This window comes from Thunnus thynnus, chromosome 7 (genome assembly GCF_963924715.1).
Source record: "Thunnus thynnus chromosome 7, fThuThy2.1, whole genome shotgun sequence".
NCBI lineage: Eukaryota > Metazoa > Chordata > Actinopteri > Scombriformes > Scombridae > Thunnus > Thunnus thynnus.
The window spans coordinates 33,154,062-33,176,310 of NC_089523.1; the positions used below are offsets into that span (position 1 = coordinate 33,154,062).

Below are 22,249 nucleotides of genomic sequence, written 5' to 3' on the forward strand. Positions count from 1 at the left end.
TGAGGTGTTACCTGCAGCAGTCGGTGGTATTTGAGGTACTACATGCAGTATTTGAGGTACTACATGCAGTATTTGAGGTACTACCTGTAGCAGTTGGTGGTATTTGAGGTCATACATGCAGTATTTGAGGTAGTACATGCAGTATTTGAGGTAGTACATGCAGTATTTGAGGTACTACATGCAGTATTTGAGGTGTTACCTGTTGTAGTAGGTGGTATTAGAAATACTACATGCAGTATTTGAGGTACTACATGCAGTATTTAAGGTGTTACCTGTAGCAGTAGATAGTATTTGAGGTACTACATGCAGTATTTGAGGTAGTACATGCAGTATTTGAGGTACTACCTGTAGCAGTCGGTGGTATTTGAGGTACTACATGCAGTATTTGAGGTACTACATGCAGTATTTGAGGTACTACCTGTAGCAGTTGGTGGTATTTGAGGTCATACATGCAGTATTTGAGGTAGTACATGCAGTATTTGAGGTACTACATGCAGTATTTGAGGTGTTACCTGTTGTAGTAGGTGGTATTAGAAATACTACATGCAGTATTTGAGGTACTACATGCAGTATTTAAGGTGTTACCTGTAGCAGTAGATAGTATTTGAGGTACTACATGCAGTATTTGAGGTACTACCTGTAGCAGTAGGTGGTATTTGAGATACTACATGCAGTATTTGAGGTACTACATGCAGTATTTGATGTGTTACCTGTAGCAGTAGGTGGTATTAGAAGTACTACATGCAGTATTTGAGGTACTACCTGTAGCAGTAGATAGTATTTGAGGTACTACATGCAGTATTTAAGGTGTCACCTGTAGCAGTAGGTGGTATTAGAAATACTACATGCAGTATTTGAGGTACTACCTGTAGCAGTAGATAGTATTTGAGGTACTACATGCAGTATTTGAGGTACTACCTGTAGCAGTAGATAGTATTTGAGGTACTACATGCAAAGTTCAATATGCAAAGTAGCTTTAAAATGTATTTAGCATCATCTTCATCGTTAAGAAGCTCTAAACATGCACTCGCTCTGAAGTTTTGGGAAACACGAGTAGAAATTTAAAACAAGGCCTCGGATATGAGCAGCGACAGCCACCACGGCTGAAAAGACAAAGGAAAAGAGAAAAGTCATGTCTGAATGTGCTGGAAGAATAAAACATAATGAAACGATCTGAGCCGCGTACTGGCTGACGCAGCAGTTCATTACCAGCTGAGGATTATGGGAAAACCCCAGCTCAGCTCCAAACACATGTTTGACCAGCGTTTAAACTGACCGCTGCAGACAGAACAGCAAATAATACAGACTGAACATCTCAGAACAAAGACCTGGCTTCAAGAGATTATGTGTGTGTGTGTGGGTGTGTGTGTGTGTGTGTGTGTGTTTCTCTCTGTTTCATCATCCCTCTCTCGTCTCCGAGGTGGGCTTGGACTGGAACCAGTGAAGAGACTCAACAAGTTTATTGGGAAAAGCTGTATGTGTGTGTGTCCTTGTGCAAACGTGCGTGTGTTTTATGTTCTCTGATTGGATGAGACAGCTGAAAGTCTTCAGATGTCTGTATATACAGTAAATATATACATGTAAATGTTTGTATGTGTTTGTGTGTCTCCACTGCAGCAGCTGCTGGTTTGTCTTACAGGTTTCTCTACTGCAGATTGAAATCACATTGAAATCAAGTTTCTCTTCAGTTTCAGTTACGTTTTTACATTTATTCAATTGTTTTTTAAATTATTACATGCAGTACATGGTAGTTAAAGGTCTTAACTGTAGCAGCAGGTGTTATCTGAGGTACTACATGCAGTATTTGAGGAGTAACCTGTAGCAGTAAGTGGTATTTGAGGTACTACATGCAGTATTTGAGGTGTTACCTGCAGCAGTGGGTGGTTTTTGAGGTACTACATGCAGTATTTGAGGTACTACATGCAGTATTTGAGGTGTTACCTGTAGCAGTAAGTGGTTTTTGAGGTACTACATGCAGTATTTGAGGTGTTACCTGTAGCAGTGGGTGGTTTTTGACGTACTACATGCAGTATTTGAGGTACTACATGCAGTATTTGAGGTACTACATGCAGTATTTGAGGTGTTACCTGTAGCAGTAAGTGGTTTTTGAGGTACTACATGCAGTATTTAAGGTGTTACCTGTAGCAGTAGGTGGTATTTGAGGTACTACATGCAGTATTTGAGGTGTTACCTGTAGCAGTAGGTGGTTTTTGAGGTACTACATGCAGTATTTGAGGTATTACATGCAGTATTTAGGGTGTTACCTGCAGCAATAAGTGGTTTTTGAGGTACTACATGCAGTATTTGAGGTACTACATGCAGTATTTGAGGTGTTACCTGTAGCAGTAAGTGGTTTTTGAGGTACGACATGCAGTATTTGAGGTACTACATGCAGTATTTAAGGTGTTACCTGTAGCAGTACGTGGTATTTGAGGTACTACATGCAGTATTTGAGGTGTTACCTGTAGCATTAGGTGGTTTTTGAGGTACTACATGCAGTATTTGAGGTACTACATGCAGTATTTAGGGTGTTACCTGCAGCAGTAAGTGGTTTTTGAGGTACTACATGCAGTATTTGAGGTGTTACCTGTAGCAGTAGGTGGTATTTGAGGTACTACAGGCAGTATTTGAGGTACTACATGCAGTATCTGAGTTACTACATGCAGTATTTGAGGTGTTACCTGTAGCAGTAGGTGGTATTTGAGGTACTACAGGCAGTATTTGAGGTGTTACCTGTAGCAGTAGGTGGTATTTGAGGTACTACAGGCAGTATTTGAGGTACTACATGCAGTATCTGAGTTACTACATGCAGTATTTGAGGTGTTACCTGTAGCAGTAGATAGTATATGAGGTACTACATGCAGTTTTTGAGGTACTACCTGTAACAGTAGGTGGTATTTGAGGTACTACATGCAGTATTTGAGGTACTACATGCAGTATTTGAGGTACTACCTGTAGCAGTGGATGGTATTTGAGGTACTACATGCAGTATTTGAGGTACTACCTGTAGCAGTAGATGGTATTTGAGGTACTACATGCAGTATTTGAGGTACTACCTGTAGCAGTAGGTGGTATTTGAGGATCCTTTGCACTGGTTTGAGCAGGTACGTCTCCAGGGGTAAAGAATGGTTCAGCGTCGTCTGTCTCTCCTGGAAGAAGCGAACCAGGCTCTCGTTCTTCATGCACTCTCTCAGCACTGCCACCGAACTGTGGAGAGACAGATATGATAGACTTTATCAGAGTGAAGAGCTGAATGGAAACTTTCCTTCAACCAGGTAAACATCATGTTTCTGTCTGAAGCTCCTTTTTGACCGAAAAGTTCCAGGAACTACAGAACCAGAGGAACTAAAGTCTGCATCTGAAGAACCGTGTAGATTAGAACTGTGGTGGATTAAAAACCGACTGAGACTTCTCTTGTGGAGCTGAAAAACTTTTATTTTACGTTAATAAACAACAAGAAATATCCACCTCTTGTTCTAATATTGATATCTACAATACTTCCTTTGTTAATGAAGCAATACACGAGTTGAAGCCTTTCTAACCAGTGATCAGTGATGATCAAACCTTCCAAACCCCTGCCGCTAAATTTCCTGAACTTTTGGAAAATAAAACCTTCCCTGGATCAGGGCCTTTTTTTTCTTACAGCTGGAACTAAATTTAGTTCCTGGTTCCTCTGGTCCAAAATCAGATTTAGTTCCTCAGTCCCTCATAAAGGCTCTTGGTCCCATGAGGAAGTTCCTGTGATGGAAACGCCCAATAAACTTCACAAAACACAGCAGTGAAGCCTAGAAATCTGTTCACTGTGTGGAAACTATTTTCTTCTGGGAGGAAGAACATTTCCTGCAGCAGGTACGTGTTCAAAAACTGCAGGTTTTCCAGAGAAAAGAGTTGAACCTGGGTCAACTTTTGCCACAATGCAACATGATGTCATCCAACACAACCGTGTGTCCTTGTTCTGAAGGAAATGTAATTTGATTTTCTGTCATCGTCTTGAGAAAATGTTGTATCAGTAAAATGTTTAGTAGGCTTTTCACTTTTCTTCCGACAAAATATGAAATATACAATCTTGCAGTATGATATCCACTTTATTAAACTTTTTTATGGTTGTGTTTAGCACTTGTTCACGTTAGAGAAAGATCGTGGTCTTGGTTTATTGCAGAAAAAGTCTGCAGTGATTTGAGACATGATGTGTTTATTGACATTTCTAGAATTGCAACAATTAGTCAATTAGCAGATTGACAGGAAATTAATCAGCATTTTTAAAGTAAAAATGCCAAATATTTTCTGGTTCCAGCTTCTCAAATGTGATGATTTATAGTTTTCTTCTTTGTTCTATGACGGTAAACTGAATCTCTTGGGGTTTTTGAACAGCTGGTCGGACAAAACTTTTTTTCTGACATTTTATAGGCAAAACAACTAATGGATTATTCAGAAAAATATTCAGCACATTAAAACATTTATTTCACAATCATGAAGATGAACGTGGAGACTTTCTAGAATTGTAAAATCCTGACTCATAGTATTTTAAGCAGCTTTTGGCACCTGATAAACCTTTAAACTCATTGACTTTTACCCAAACCAGCCTTACTGGATGATATTTCATCATCTCATCTGTATCTGAAACAATGCAGACTGTTGATTTTAAAGGTTTTTGATGTCTGCAGTCATACCGTAATTAAAATGCTCCAAACTCTGATGTTCGGACATCCAACTGTGACAAATTACTGTAAACCTGTAGTAAATAATGGTATTTTTGTTCTCAACATATATTGGTTTCTTTTCTCATTCAAACAGAACAACAAGCGTCTGATCCAGGATTCAATAAGAACTGGGACTCAATAAACTGAACCATAATCTAACCATATTCAATTCTTTAGATGAAAGGTTGATGGATCTCCAGGTAAGATTACAAGCATCCACAGAGGGAGAGAGTTCAGCCGTCGACTCCTCTGATGATCATTTATCTTGACATAAAGGCAAGGGGGAAGGGAAATTTAATAAGGAGAGACAAGGAACAAAGGGAGAAAAGGTGGAGGAGGTCCAGAAGTTGATGGTGCGGCAGGAGGCGAGAGGGAACTCCTCGACTCTGAAAAAGTGAAGAAATGATGGAGGAGAAGGAGACAGATGGAGGGGATTATGAAGCAATGATGAAGGAGGACACAGCTGTTTGGAGCTTTGACAAACATGCATTACATATTTAGGGAAGGAGGAGAAGAACTGAGGAGAACGGAGAAAGCCAAAATGATGTTTGTTATCTTTTCACAAACATTAATCACAATTTAATCAATGAATGGAGATCTAGAAGATGAGCGTTCATCAAAGGTTGGATAAAGACAAGACGAAATTAAGGATATCTTGATGATGAAAGAGAAAGAGAGGGAGAGGGAGATTATGAAGAGATGTTCTGCTCCTTTGATGAATATTTGAAGCAAAGAAACTAGGGATGCACAATATTGGATTTTTTGCCGATATCCAATACGTTGATATTTCCAACTCATTGTGGTCGATTGCCGATACCGATATATGCACATATTTTTTTCCAGCTAGCTGAGGAGACTATTATGCATGCAAGCATAGATTGTACTAAGTATGATCAAGAAAGACAATATATGAAGGAAGAATTTAGGAAGACTGGAGTTCAGGAGCTCAGCATTAAAACTTTGATGAACCTGCCAAGTTGGTGGAGCGGTAGAGTTTTCATTGAGTTTATCAGACAGACAGGATTAATGTGTAGGATTTAATCTCTGGTCCACACTCCGGAGCAGAAGGTGGTGATAATGCACCTAATACGCTGGTTGCCAACCGCCGTTATAAACCAAAAAGAAAAAGATTAAGTTTTTTATTTTTCAAACAGAGTGGTACATCCTGTCAGCTGAGGGATATCCTATCTGTGCAGCCGAACATCGCAGCACCTCGATGGACTGTTTCACCCTGACGGTCCCGGTGTTTCCTCCGCAGGCTCCACTTCACTCAGCTGCCTGTCAGACCCGTTGCTTCTTCCCACTTTAACCCGAATAACACATAGAGAGCCAGGGCTAACGTTAGCTGGGAGGCTAGCGGAGGCTAGTTGGCTATGCTTCCCTCCAGTCATGCTGCGGCGTGGAGCACTGAGCCCCAGTTTGTTATTCAGGTTAAAGTGGGAAGAAGCAGCAGGTCTGACGGGCAGCTTGGGTGAGGTGGAGTCTGCGGAGGAAACACCGGGACCATCAGGGTGACACAGTCCATCAAGGGAAGCATAGTCAGGCGGCGGAGGAGATGGCGACATATCGACATCTCATAATCGGCAGAATTTAATTTTAGAGCTTTTATTGGCCGATACCAATGACGTGCCGATAATATAATAATATAAGAAACTGAAGACAAAAGGTTGTCCAGATGATGGAGAAGGAGGAGACATGAAAGGAAAGTGAGGGGAAGGTGGATGTGGTGAAAGGAGATGATGGAGGACAGAAGGGACTCTGACAAACATTCATCACAGCATGAAGCCAAAGAGTCTTGGACACCAAAAAGTGTAAAAAAAAGAGGAAGTCTGAACGCGGAGGATGACGGAGAGAGGGTAGGAGGATAGAGGAAAAGAGGAAGGAGGTCAAGATAACAATGTGGGTGGAGAGGAGAAAGGTTTTCCTCCAGATAGATGTTAATCACAGGAAGGAGAACAGCAGTAATATCTTCTACAGATGCATCACTGATGTGTTCAGCAGCAGAATCTGAAGCATTCAAACAGAAGTTTGGTTTATCTCAGTTTCAAATGCTCTTAAAAACTATGATTATTATACAGAATTCATATTCAACTCATTTCCAACCACGAGGAGAAGAATTTAGGATTCGACACCTGTTGCTCTGTCGATCAAGAACAATATACAAGGAGGGATGGACCCAGAAGAATTCCCAGAAGCCATTGATGTCACAGCAGTAGGGTGTAGTTATCGGATTTGCCGCTAGATAGCGTACAGTGTGCGTACAGCTCAGTGAAACTAACATTTGAACTGAAATTGAGAAGGAAGAATCGCAGGAGGTTCTGGACACGGTGACAAAAAAATTACGACAGGAAATGTTTCCAGGAACGGGAGAAGCACTGGGACCTGAAGTGTATCGCATCTCAAGGAGAGTATTAGAAAGGTACTACTGAAAGACTTTTTTAACAATTCCAGAAATGTTTTTGTCCCTGCTGGGTTGATTTAACGTTTTGATATGTACATATTTGCTCCTAACAGGGTGATTACTAATAAATTTGATCATGACAAGGTGTGTTTCCAGCCACCTGTTTTAAAAGAAACCGAATGGAAACATTGAAAATTCAAAAAAATCTTGAAATATCTCAGAAAAGTCCTCATGTCTGAGGTGTAAAAGTTGTTGCTTGTATAAAAATCTAATGTAAACAGACTTAGTGAATAAATGATGATGAATCATGTGACTTAAACGTCACTGAAGAGACAAAAACATCAGATCTGTGTGAAACGATGAGGAGACTAAATGTGAAATGTCACATTTTCCACATGTTTTTCCAATAATTTAATAATTAAAATGCTCCTTAGAAGGAGACAGCTGATAGTTTTTGTCCTGGTTTTTACACAGAAAATTGATGACAGGAAATGCGACTGACGGGATGGACATGTCACTGGTTACGGATTATTTGGAGGAAAATAACCCTGAAATAAGTAACTTACCACTATAGTTTCAGCTTGAATATTTCACTCAATGTAAACATCATAATATAGCTCCGATAAACGGTACATGTGACGCTGACATACGGTAGAAAAGTCATTTGGACACATGGAAAGTACCTTCTGCAAATGCAAACAAAACTTTAAGGTAGACTGGAGGGAAAAGTAGAGGGTTTAGGAGGTTAATAGTGTTTTGAGTGCAGGCCGGTGTTGTGTTACTTCTGATTGGTGGAGATGGATCCAGACTTTTTGGGAGCAGCTGTAATAATCTACAGTCGGCGAGAGCATGAAGGCAGAGATGAAAACTCAATCTGTGCTGTAATAACCGACAGAGACAAGCGCTGATTTCTCTCTCTCTCTCTGCGTATATATCACATCATCTATACACATACTGTATCTGTTAATAATGTACACAACATGAGCTGAAATGAAATAAAGGTGCGCAGAAAGTATTGAGTGTTTTCCCAACGTTGATTTGATGGGAATCTTTCCAAGTACAATTTCTTTGAATGTCTCTGGTGTATATTCTTCATATCTGCCATATGCTTTAACTTCATGTGGAGGTCAGTGTTTATCTGAGGCTGAAGTCGGTTTCCTTCAGTCTGGTTTTGTCTCAGATCGCAGATTACAGCCTCACTTCTCTGCCGTCGAACACGTCTTTAATATGTCTCATTTTTAGTTTGTGACATTTGTACGAATGTAAATGTTTCTGTACTTAAGTGCAGCAGAACAAAACAACATACCGATGATTTATCTGTTCAGTAGTGGAGCTGAAAATGTGAAGTTAGTCTTGAGGGTGGTGCTAGATGAAAGCTCATGGAGTCATTTCTCGGATTTAGATCATAAGATGTTGTTTGGAAAGTTGACTTTTTGGCCACTTTGGTGGGTTAAACAACACATCCGCCAAATAAAATGACAAAAATAAGCGGTCAGTCTATGAACTCCAGAATGACAAATAGGCCTAGAAGTATTTTCTGATCAGCGGCACCACATCATCTGTCTGTGCCTTCCAAAACTGTTACTGTTGAAAAATAAATAGGTTTTACGATGTGACAACACTGTGGTTAAGGTTTGGTTAGTTTCAGGCCAAGCGGCAGCCACCACGTCTTGAAGCTACAGTCCCTTTAAGTGCTGCTGACGGCCGCTGGATGTTCCAACTGACTCACATTCAAAAAGCCTCAACTTCTCTCTAGAAATACTGAGTCAATCATTGTTTTCAACGAGTCATTATGATCTCAATCTCTAAATTTAGGTCCTCTAATAAGTGTGCTGGTGGTCATTTTGGAAATTATTGCTCCGTTAATAAGATTTGAAAACTTATAGTAGCTTTGATGTCTGCCATGTGGGTATTGTCGCAATATTTCACTAAGTTTAATGACTTGATTACAATACCTGCCCTGTCAGAAAAATGTAGCTAAAGTAGCTAACGTTAGCCCAAGTGCTCAGTGTGCTCAGTAAGCTAGCGTTAGCTTGGGTCTGAGGTAGCCTAGTGTGTTTCCAGAGCATGAAAGGCAACACCTGCGCACCTTATCTTAGGTCCTCTAATAAGTGTACTGGTGGTCATTTTGGAAATTATTGCTCCGTTAATAAGATTTGAAGACTTATAGTAGCTTTGATGTCTGCTGTGTGAGTGTTGATTGACAGCTGTGATTGACAGTTGGCTCCGGGACTCACACTGAGTCAAACTATTGTCACGATATTTCACTAAGTTTAATGTGACCTGATTACAATACCCTGTTAGAAAAATTTAGCTAAAGTGGCTAACGTTAGCCCAAGTGCTAGTGTTAGGGTTAGTGTTAGGGTTAGGGTTCAACCATAACCCTAACCCTAACCTGAACTCGTTATCTGGAAGCTTCTGGCTCCAAACAGAAGAGATGAGCTGCAACTCAAACGTCAAACCAGTTCCAATGAAACCAACAGGTGACGTCACACCTCGCTACTTTCTTGTGGTTTAGACACAAAAACAAAATAGTTTGCATTAAAATGACAAATTTCTAAAAGTTTCTCTGTGGAGTTTTTGACCTCTAGCAGCTTTATAGATCAGTGTTTTTAGGTGTGAGTCCACATGCAGGTATGCAGGTGTCTGCTGCATGGTTTCTAACTATTCCACTGATTTATAGGTGGTTGTAATGCACTGACAAATCTAGAAAACATATATGTAAACAATGCAGGATTTGAATTAAAAATCAGCTTTGCAAATGTTTTATGAGGAAGGAAATGCATTCAACACACTTATTAGACCTCAAGGATGCACACAAGTCAATGTTAACATACTTTTTGTTTGTTTACAACAAGACTTCACATGGTACCTTTAAGGTGAGGGGACCTTCGTCATGGTTTTTTAAAAAACAATGATGAGACAGGAAATGAATGGTGATGTCTTGTGTTAAAGTCTGATGTATTTTTTGTTGATGGGAAGAAATTGTTCACACCACCAATCATGGCCGAACTTAAAGATGGCAGTGAACATTTGTAAACTTTTAACGTTCCCCGTACTGTACAGGATCGAATCTAAACTCAATAACCTACACTGCTACTCTTTGATATACTTTGACTTTCATGTGCGTTGAGTCTGACCATCGCTGGAATATTTCCCTGCTCTGTTAAAACTTGGCTTTAAAGACGTCACCCCCGCCCAGCCTCCTGACTCTACAGCTCATCAATTTACAGCATTACTAACTGCACACGCGTCCAAGTGGAGTTTAGCAGCATAAATTAGCTCAGCATCTGTCTCTGTGCTTCCTCTGGATCTACCTACTGAGATTAGATCCACGTCTGTTAATGTCATTTTAATAGCAGCCCATTTCATGATACATTACACTGATGCAAAGTGTTTTGATATCTATGAAAGAAAAGGATTTTCAGCTCTGCTGTTGGCAATTTCAGATGGCAACGAAGCTGCATTCCTGGACCCATTTTGTTATTTGGTGTGTTTCTCTTTTTACGGCGGATAACTAACCAAACAAAGACTCTCATCTCATGTTCCCAGCGGGGCTGCACTCAAGTTCAGAAACCTGCAATCCAGCAGATTTCCCTCCAAATCTGACCCAGCGGATCACAGTGGAAAAATGCAGAGCAGAGGCTGACAGAGACCAACTATCTTCTCTTCTGGTAATTACATTACTGTCACATCATGGATTTACTGAGCTCTGTGGTTTTGAAACAACACACATAGCATCTACTAAACTGATGTTCTGTATTCATAATAATAAACTTTATTTATAGAGCACTTTTTATACATGAGATGTAGCTCAAGGTGCTTTACAGTAAAAAAAATATTAAAGCAAATGCTGCCTGAATGCCAAAACTGACTAATTCAAAGCAGCGTTCTTGCCTGATCAGAAAAAAAAACCTCCAAATCACCGTCACTGTCCTCATGTGAGCTCTGAATCGGGGAAGATAAACAGAGGAATGGACGCAAAACCGTAGCAGGGAGTGTTGTGAGCTAAACTTGTGTTTCCATTTGTATATTTAACTTTTACACCTTCAGTAAAGGTAACCTGCAGGCTGTTAACTGATGAGTTAGGGGTCAATTTACTTTTAAACGTTGATAATAAAGTTATATTGACAGAAAGAAGAAGGAGGAACTGAGAGAGCAGCAGATGGACGGTGGTTTTAATTGAATAACTTACTAATTAGCTTAGCAAGAATAAACTGAATTATTTTCTGAATACTTAACATACCATCACTGAGAGGCTAACGCAACCAAGTGGAGTCTTTAACTGCAACACTAGCAAACAAACTAACCAACCAACCAACACGCTGCACTGGTTTATAAAACTCTGATTTAACATAAAGACCAACTTGCTTTTCACAAAATACATTTAGCCAGTGATGTTTGTCAGTAAATGACAGTTTCATTTCTTTTTTTTACATGAGGAACACTGTTAACTTGTGTCCAAATTAACCCATTGGTGACACAGGTGTCACCAACCCTTTCAATGTTCTGAAAAATTCCTTATACAGCTTTATCCTTGATGTTAACTCCCTAAGTGACATCTACTGAACATCCTGGTGCAGTCATGTGACAATGTGTGAATCTGTGTACCCATGACATCACTTCCAAAATGGCGGTGTGGTGTGCCTGGTCAGCAAATGTGACAGAACTAGCTAATTTTCAAAAAGCTTGTTTTTTGTTACTAAAGGTAGGTTTCAACCCATTTAACAATTCTGATGCTTTAATAAGACGTCCTGTATAACATTTAATGGAGTTATTATTATAACAAAGGTTCAGGAACAAGACCACGCCCCTCTCTTTCACTAATTCAATCATCCGTGCATACCTATATAAGCGTGTCTAACCCCTTTCTCTCCCGTACGTCTCAGTTCTCACAGCCGCCCCACCCCCCACCCCCCCCAAACCCCATTCTTCTCCTCTCTGCCCTCTTAATGGGCGTCATGGTGGCTCACAGTGATTAGCACTTATGCCTCACAGCAAGAAGGTCCTGGGTTCGAACACTGGCCATCCCAGGTCCTTTCTGTGTGGAATTTGCATGTTCTCCCCATGTTCGCGTGGGTTTCCACCAGGTACTCCGGTTTCCTCCCACCATCAAAGACATGCTCGTTGGAGTTAACACTTCAACACAAGTGATTCTTCTCATCCTATTCTAGGAACCACAGGGGGATGACGAAGCAGAAAGCTCATCGAGATATGTCCCCCACCCTGAGTCTCGACCCCCGGGTTCCTAGACGCTCAGGCCTCTTTGTGATTCCATTTGGTCCCCGGTCGTCCCAACACCATCGACCCCCTTCATCCCACCGTACACAACCCGGATGTGTTCATCAGACATTGACCTTCATCTAGACCAGCCATTTTAACTTCCTCTTGTGTTTCATATCGCAGCTCAGTCAACTAAAAACACCAGTGAATAGTTTTTCACACAGGACACTGGAGTAAGAGCTTGAAAAGAGTGTCATTCTTTCTATTTATTCAAGCGAGAATCAATGTTTAAATCATGACATTCCCAAAGAATTCCACCTCCGCACGGATGTTGGCTGAATGTGTCCGTGGTTGTTGTAGTGACGGCAGCTGTAGCTGACATTCAGAGTAAAGGTGAGCTCTTCTAACTGCTGACATCATTTCATTTCCTCTCTACGAGCAACCATGGAGGCATCTGGCCGATGATCACCGGTTAACACGGACACTCTGTGATCTGTAACACCAGTTGTCTAACCTATAGTAGTTGGCTCTGGGTGAATGCACATCAAACAAGTGCACAAGCAAAGTGATATACAGAAATGAAACCCATCCACTAGACGTTTTTTAAACCATGGCCTGCCTGTGCATGTTTGGTGAAAGCAGGTCAATCTATTTTCACGCTGATTATTTGGCTTTGCGTTGATTTCACAGGTTAGTAGTTTCATTATTTGTTCAGATTAAACCGATAAACTGATTGTAATGTGATGATCTTTCCACAGTTTATAGGCATTATATCTAGATTATATGCATATGTGTGCAGGCACCCCCAGCTATGACTGACGTAAAATAAGTACTTTGATACTGCGAGGACTGCAAGAACCCAGCAGAAGAAGCAGAAAGGCAGCACTGAAAGCTGGAGACTGACAAGAGGGAGATTTTTTGGTTTTGGTGGTCTGAAAGCATTTGACCTACTTATTTTTATTGGAGTTTAATGGAGCTTTAAGGAGGCGACAGGCAGAGAGCAGCGAGCTGAGCGAGGTGAAGGCAGGGTCGACTTCCACACTGACAGAGTGGGTACACTAAAGGGATTTAAACACACGCATGTACAGACATGTATGGATGTCAATGAAGGCTTTTAGTGTGTATGTATGTAATTATTTAAGTGTATTAACATGCACACACACACACACACACACATAGAGAGAGTACTGGGCAGTGATCCAGTCAGGACAAACATCTGTCTGTCAGACTGATGGAGAGGAGATGGTGTGTGAGACAGTGATTCTCTACAGAGAACAAAAGACAAACACATATAAATATACACACACAGAGAGAGAGAGGAGAGAGACTGAGACAATGAGGACAAAGAAAGACACACACAGTAAAAGAGTTTTAAAAACAGCATTTTGAAAACACTAATACTTTTAAGAGAGCTTTGATGATCATGTTGCTCTTGCCAGTGTAGAAAGATTTACTGGTGAATGTGCGGTCGTGACCACAAACACTTGTGGTTTCATCTTTCTGACTAAATGTTCATCTTGCAGTTGCCGACACCTCTTATTCCCGCAGGACACAGTGGAGGATATTTAGCTCGTCCTAAATTACTGTCAGAGGCGCAAACTTTTGAGTCATCACAATTTTTTTTAATTTAGTGGGTTTTTTTTAACTGAGACTACAGATGAAAATGAACCGCAGTTCACCTGATTTGCATAAAGTTCTGCTCAGTGAGATGTGATGACGCATGTTGCAGATGTCTGGAAAGGACCGGAGCACAAATCAAAGTTTTGTCTGCTGTTAAACTTGGAATAATGTTCGAAGAGACACTTTCGTAACTTAAGAGTGCATTCATTGTTTTTTTTTTGGTAAGTGCGTTCTTTCTGCATGAGGAACACTATATATGAGGAAATATGAGATAAATATCCTGATGTTGTCATTTCGCGTCTCTAAACAGGAACATAACTTAAGATACATTTTGCATGAGCCAAAACATGAAATGTAGTTCTTCTATTTCACTGGTGCAAAACCTCGATGTGACCTTTTAGTGAATAAAGGCTATTGAGCTCCTTTAAAGCAGCCTCAAATCCTCATTAAATATCCTCCAACATGTGCAAAAGCTTTTTTTGTGTGTTTTTCATTGCTGCAGTTGTTCCTGTCCTCTCTTCTGGATCTGTCACTAATAACAGTATACAGTAACTATCCAAAGTCCTCTAAAGGTCTGACTGCTTTTCTTGTTCATTCTCCTTTCTTTACTAGTTCTTAATAATTTTGAGCCGAGAATAAACAATCTACAGTCATAACTGTGACATGATTACCAACAATAGATGAAAAGCTGTCCAGACTCTCTCTCTCTTTCTCTGGCCTTGTTTCCTGTCATCGTTCTACTGTGTGTCTCTGATAAAGGCATAAAAACGCTCCCAAAAAATACTTAAAATAATAAAGTCAAGGTGTCCCAATGACTTAGGGGGCTTAGACACTGAGCTTTGATGCATCTCTCTCTCCCTCATTTCCTGTCATCTCTCCACTGTTTGTGGTAAAAAAAAAATCCCCTAAAAATAGGAAGAAATAAGAATAAGAAAGAAAGTTGTTCCCAGATGATCCACCAGCATTATTTATTACACTGATGTGTAATTAAACATTATTATTCATTTGGAGTCTTGTTTGTGTCCACCTGGTGAATTTAAGTCCAATATTCACTCTCTTTTAGCTCTGTTTACCAACTCCTGAGGGAAATATCTGGCTCTTTAGCTGCTAAATGCTCCACTATGTTCACCAGCTAGTCTACAGCTAACTGTGTCTGTTTGCTGTTTGGTGCTGAGCGCTGAGAGTGAACCAAAATAGTAAAGTTGCAGCCAGACAGCTAAACAATAAGTTGAAACTCACTATCAAGCTCTGTAAAGCCGAGAGGAGCTGCATCACTGATAATTCTCTGTAGGTTCATCACTACGAGCCACGACCAACACATTACATACTGACAGCTCAGACCGTGGAGGGATAGAAATATAGATAATAGCAGCTGCGTGACTGTTACACACATCGTCTGGACAAACACTTTAATAAAAATGCAGCCACCATAAAGATTTTCACAGTTCAGTCATGGAGAGCTAGTCTTATTTCTAATACATCTGATTTACTGTTTTCAATTTGAAAGTTATTTTCTTTGTGCTGACTGTTCAAATTATTCTTATTGTCTTGACGCCAGGTCTTTGTTCTGAGATATGTGTGATGTGCTGGATGAGATACAGCTCCTGCTATGAACTCTTCTTCTCCTCCATAAAGCAGACCTCTCAGCACCACCACTCGCCTTCTCTCTCCTTCTACTTTACTCCATTTTATGTTTCTACTAAAACACGTTTACTCTCATCATAAACCAGATGCTTCACACGTCCTCACTCGCCGCCTAAGGAGACTCAGTTTATCAGGAAAACTGTAAAGCTTCAACAGTTGTTGAAGCTTTACAGCAGGGTGTCAACAAGTTTTAGCATCAAACTTACTCAGGGTATCAACAATATGAAATAAGAACATAAAATGAGTCCTGCTAGTTTACCCTAGAGACACTGAACAACTGTTTCAGTGTTTTCCAGTCAGGATTTCAACCACAGCGCTGTCGGTGTCTGCGTTTGATTGACATTAGTTGGCAGGCTACCGGTGTTACACTGTACAGAACGGAGACAAAGCAAACAAACTGCTGTAGCTACAAGTCATGGACAGACAGCGTGTTGCTAACAGGGATTTGAAGAGTAACAACTAAACCAGCATCTGACGGGTCCGAAATGATACCTGCAGGTATGTTTATATGCTGTTTAATGTGCTGCAGCTGAGCAACTAATTATCTAACTCAACCGCTAACTGATGTTAGCTGTGCGCTTTTCCCCGGTGAATGTTTGTTTGGTGGCTCGTTCAACAAGCTAAGCCGCAGGACAAGACGTGTGTTCATGTTTGTAAGTTAGATAAGAAGGAGACTTTAGCAGGAAAGCTAATGTGGGTTGTTGTTCAGAGTCTGAGGCTCTTGTTTTGTGTAGCAGGATGCAATCAGGCTCAGTGCGACCGTCTGCTCTGCCTATAATAAAATGACACATTATCGCTTTATGAAAGATTTGATTGGCTGTATGGAAATAAGGACTCCAGCTACGAAGAAGGATGGTGGAATGGTATTTAGAATAGAATGGTATATAATTAATGTAAAACTAGGGGGCGCCATCAGGAAATCAAAGAATTAAAACCAAAAAATAAAAATTCCTCTCTTTTGGTTTCTGATTTTTCTAAAAGGAGAACACAGGAAGTAATTTACAGAGCAGATATGTTGCTGTAGTAGACAAAAAAAAAGGCAATTTAATTTCAGTTGGACTTTAAGGCCTCGAATGACATCCACGACATGGTCCACCACAACATATTACTAGAGCGACGGGAAAACTAGTTGGGACTTTCTGTCAAAGTGCTGGTTTGAATCTTTCTTCAGTAACTGGTAACTACACATCTGAGTGGACAAATATGCTGTGGAGTTCCCCAAGGCTCCATTCTGGGACCTCTTCTGTTCAACATCCACATGCTCCCACTAGCTCAGATTATGGAAGACAATGAAATATCTTACTATGCAGACGACACACATATTTACATAGCGATATCACCAGGTGACTAAAGTCCCAAACAGCAAATATTTTCTCCAATGAAACAAAGATAAAAACTGAAATGATTGTTTTTGGAGCCAAAGAAGAATGATTAAAAGTTGGTGCTCAGCTTCAATCTCTGAAAAAAACACAAGCAAAGTCTGAAATCTTGGTGTAGTAATGGACTCAGACCTAAATTTTAATGAAATAATTCAATTTGAAACGCTGCTGTTGGTTTATGAAGCACCAATTGGTTTCTAATAGATTTCTGATCTGCTTCTATGTAATGAAGCGTCCAGACCTCCAGATCGTCTGCAGGTCTGCTTTCTGTTCTCAGAGTCAAAACTAAACATGGTTCAGTTTTTATGCATCACATATCTGAACAAATCCCCAGAAAACCGCAAGTCTGCTCCGAATCTCAGTTGTGTTAAATCAAGCCTTTAAACTTCCCTGTTTGCCGTTAAATCCTGTAATTTTTAATTCTCCTGTTTAGTCTGTCTCATCTTATATTATCTCATTTTTATCCTCTGTTTTATTTAATCTCTTTTAACTCATAATTAAATGTGGCTTTTCATAATGTGTTTCCTCTCTTAATTTATTTTAACGTTTTATTTGAGGCACTTTGGATTGCCTTGTTGTTGAAAGGTCCTTTACAAATAATCTTGTCTTACTAAGAGTGTGTGTGTGTGTGTGTGTGTGTGTGTGTGTGTGTGTGTACTTACTTCGGGTAGTTCATGCAGTAGAGTGTGTAGATGTCAAAGGCTTCACTCTAAACAGGAAAGAGAACAGACAATGTTAGAGGAGCACAGAGATAATCATCTTCTTTCATAACTTCATCATTTATCTAGAGGTATTAATACACCAAACCTCGTCTGAATAATTCATGCAACATTAGAAATTAGCTGTTTTTTTCCCTTTAATTGTATTTATTTATTAGGGGACTATATACTGTACAATTATCTCAACCAATGAGGAAGTATGTGTTGTACCAGATTTAGATTTTAGCTACTATCTATCTGCAGGCTCACTCCAAACCGAGGGAAACAAGGTCAAAGTTTAAAAGGTTGGGGACAAATTCTGTACCATCTTTTCACTCTCCTAATCATTTTCTTTTTTTTACTATTACTTCTTGTTAGTCTATCAGTCAGTCAGGAGGTCACAGAGAAAGATAGCATTGTTTTAGACACTGGATACACACACAGGTCTTAAAATAACCATGAACATCTCTAATAGTTTAATCTAATTTCTACTTCTCTGCAACAGAAAGTTCAACTCAGTTTCAGTCTGGACAGCCTAAAACTAAGATGTTCTTTCTATGAGAAAAGTACAACAAATTCAAAACAGTTCAGATTCATCAAATGACACTTTGGAAAATCAAAAATAACTTCAATCGAAAAACACTTTAAAGTAATATATTGAGTTTTATAGAAGAACAGAGTCATATGATGTATAATTATGAAATAAAGTACAGAAGTAAAATAAAAATATTAAATATGAAATGAATCACAGCAGAGTGACCTACGTTCTACTGACCATTGAACCGTCACCCACATGACACATACAGGAGCTGCTCTCTGATTGGCTGACAGGCTGAAGTTTGTGAGGCCAGACACATACATATACATACACACATATGTACACACATGCACCAAGAACTAACAGATGAACGCTCTGCTAGCGTCTCCTAGAGGCTGCATCTTTCATTGCAGCTATAATATGAATGTGTTGGATCACTGTAATCCTTACAAAGATATCGTTTCCACCGCTTCCTTTTCAAAATCCTACTTTTGTCCTGTCCCACTTTTATATTCTGTTTAATTTCTTCTGTAAAACCTCTGTGTGTTCTGACTGACCAGCTGCCAACAGCCACATTACCGGGAGCTCGCTTTACCAGCAGAAACTGATCATTTATAAAATTATTTTGCCCTGAGCTTCGCCTCCCAGGCAACACACAAGCTGCTCTTCTCTGTGATTGGTGTTGGGACTGTATGCAGCCTCACACCTGCGGACATTATTGAGGGATGCATGCTTTCCAGGTAAAAAACTATTTTAATTAATTAGTTAATTGATATTTTTAGGTTGCGTCATTTGGGATGGTTTTGGAGAATTATACCTCATTCATGTATCTTAACTAGGTTTTGTGTTTACTTGTTTGTAGCGTGTAACAGTTGTCTTAGTCTGTTTATGTTGTTTGTATTTATTGATGTAACAGTATTAATGCCGCCGTCTTGACCTTTCTTAAATAAAGGATAGAAAAAAGTAGAGTTAAAAACCAGGCTTCTTTTAGTAAACATGAGGATAATAAATATGATTTGATGCAGGGATAGTGCATCAAATCATATTTAAAACCTTGTTCTGATGTTTGCGTTGCAGGAAGAGTTTGCTCTTTTTTTCCCGCCTTGTATTACTCGCGCATGTTTGAATACGACATAATTTGTGTTTATTTGTCCCAAACAGCCAGCGACCAATGGCAGGCGCCGACTAGTCCCAATGAGAGGCAGCGAGGTGATGTTACTGAAGTTCAGCCTGCCTGCCTGCCGTCAGGACAGCTCAGTCCTCACTTATCTGTAAACACTGAGAGACACATTATCAAGTCTTCTCTGTTTGTTTTGCTGTGATAAACCACATTGACCCGCCGTCTCACAAAACTCCCTCCCAAAATCTGTTGATTTACTGCGCTTCCCAGACGACGACTACATACCCAAAATAAACTTGATAATTTATTGCAATAAATGGATCAAATAGATGCCGAAATAACTACATTATGATGCTGATTTGTCAGCAAGATGACAAGCAAACGACTTTTAAAATGAGTTCAGATGGAGCAGGGCTATACTTTGCTCCATCCAACACTCAAAATAATGTCATCTAAAGGCATAAATGCGTAATTCGCGTTGTCCGTGTCTATTCATGTCTTTGCATTGACTTGATTATGGGGTCATTAAACCCTAAAGGGTAGAAATGGAAGGTTTGATGCATTGGTGGCACTAGAGGAAGAGGTCAGGATGCCACTAATTTCATTAAAATTCTTCTTCTGGGTATAATTGATATCTACTGAACGTTTAATGGAGACTTAATCAGTAATTGTTGAGATATTTCACTTTTTACTAAACATCACCATCCTGAGGTCAGCTGGTCAGAAAACATGTTCATAATGTTTGTCTCTGTGCTGTAACATGTGAGTACAATATCACTACTATCTACACACACACACACACACACACACACACACACACACACAGTCAACGTGTATTCATTGGGTGTTGGTTTGATCCACAGCAGCAGCAGCAGCAGCAGCAGCAGCTGGTTAATGGACTGACGTGTGTATGTTGCAGTGAATGGAGGGTCCATTTGTGCTGGTGGTTTACTGGGTGTTTTGGGTTCACGGTGTCATGTTTCCTGTCAACTAACAGCCTCACACACACACACACACACAGCTGTACTCACCCTCTCTACGAAGCACTCAGCGATGGCAGCGGCGTGAGGACTCCTCTCTAAATCCTCCAGGAGATCACTGAGGAGACACAGACAGACAGGTTAGAGTCAGTCCTAATCCTATCAGAAATATGAAGAGTGAAGTTTTTAGACAGGTATTGAGACCATCAGCAGCACCACGGTACTGGAAGCCAGCAACAACACGGCCAGAAGACTGTCAGGGGCTGAAAATTAGCTTCAGCTAGAAGCCTTATATACATGACATCTGCTGCACTGCTTATCTGTTTATATGTGTGGTCCCTGCTAAAGACACTAATAAAATTTAAAACATGTGGACTACACTAGTCCTTCTTTGTTTTGAGTCACAGATATTCATACAGATACCAACACTTTTTAATCATTAAAGCGGTTTGAAATGTGTCCACTGTAGTGGACACCATGCATCAACGGAGTAAAAACTGATTTATGAAAATCAATATAGGCAATATATATATACATGTTTATATATATATTATTTTATTACTAAGCGCAAATGGTATGAATACACATAGGAACATTAGATAACAACAACAATAGAGATATTTGAAAAACAAGACCGAGGCCCAACAGACAGAATAAACCCTTTGTTGCATGACGTCCACTGGAGCGGACAGATGTATTTTCAGTCACAAAAAATAATGTAAAATATAATTAAAAACTTGATAAAAGTATTTCAAACATCTTATTTAGTTGAAAAATAACTGTTTTTTACCTGTTTTTTCTCTGAGAATAAAAGTATTTAACAGATATTCCTGAACTACTTGGTGCATTTCCTCCACCTGCTGCCATTTTGAATTTATGACTCAATATCACAAAATCACAGAGAGTCAAAAATGATGTTCAGTTGGAATTGTAGACGACACTTTGGGGGTTCAACACCTGGTAGTTGGGACATGGTGCTACAACTTAAATGATTCAAAATGGCTTCCGAATATCTGTCCGCTGTAGTGGACACTGCGCATTAAGGGGTTAATGTTGACCCGAAGTAGGTTATATAGATTTGGTTTAAAAGATTCTGCAGCATGATGGAAATGTCATGGAGATGAAGGTTCACTGTTACATTGTTAATGTCATAAAATTGCAGTTTGTATTCTGTCCGAAGCTTTATATATTAGGAGATTATAAGATGTTCTCTGCTTTTCCACAATCATTGGAGGATTGGACCCAGACAGCGATGATGATTGGACGGCGAATCGTTCGCAGGAACTGGAAGACGCCTGAAGAGCCTCCTCTCTGGGAGCGACTGAGTCAACCCCCTTGGATCAATCAAAGCCAATTTGACATAGTGGCCAAACTGTGTAATTACAACTACTGGGTTTGTCATGTGATGCACGCTGACCCAAAAAACACTTTTCCCGCCCACAATCATTGGAAAAGGAACAGCTGCAAAAGTTCCATTTGGTCTGATAACTTTTGAAAAGTCTAAAAAGCCAAATGATTAAATTATTTTGTCCCCATTCAGGAAGGACTCTACTGAGCATGCTCTATGGGCCCCAAAATGGTGGAATCTCAACTGACTGTTTTTTGGCTTTGTGCGCCACTGAGTAACTTCCATAGGAATGAACGGGCGCCAACTTTAAATATGGAATCCATCTCTCATTAATACAGTGAGGAAAAGTTGCTGCGTATGAAAGGAGGTCATATAGGATACAGGACAAGACAGAAACAGGGGAAAAAGTTCATTGATGATTGATTGGTACTTTGTATCTGCAGATATTTGGTATCGGTTTGCCTCCCTAATTACAGTAAACACATCCTGTGGCTTCACCTTCCCATGCCGGGTCCTGCAGGATCCTGGTCCTGCTGCAAAAACCTCCAGCTTCAAGCACATCGACAACCGCAGACACAAAGCAGCACCAACAGGTCAG

General features: G+C 40.0%; 1 protein-coding gene across 9 annotated transcripts in view; it reads right to left on the reverse strand.

Annotated features, from left to right (window-relative positions):
- plekhg2 (pleckstrin homology domain containing, family G (with RhoGef domain) member 2) overlaps positions 1-22,249 on the reverse strand; it is a 126,159-nt gene that overhangs the window by 25,703 nt on the left and 78,207 nt on the right. For all 9 annotated transcript variants that reach the window (XM_067595578.1, XM_067595577.1, XM_067595576.1 and 6 more), the window contains 3 exons: positions 20,355-20,421; positions 17,630-17,676; positions 3,057-3,207 (listed from right to left, as the gene is read on the reverse strand). In XM_067595578.1, coding sequence (XP_067451679.1) covers positions 3,057-3,207; positions 17,630-17,676; positions 20,355-20,421 — 265 coding nt within the window. The remainder of the gene's footprint in view (positions 1-3,056; positions 3,208-17,629; positions 17,677-20,354; positions 20,422-22,249) is intronic.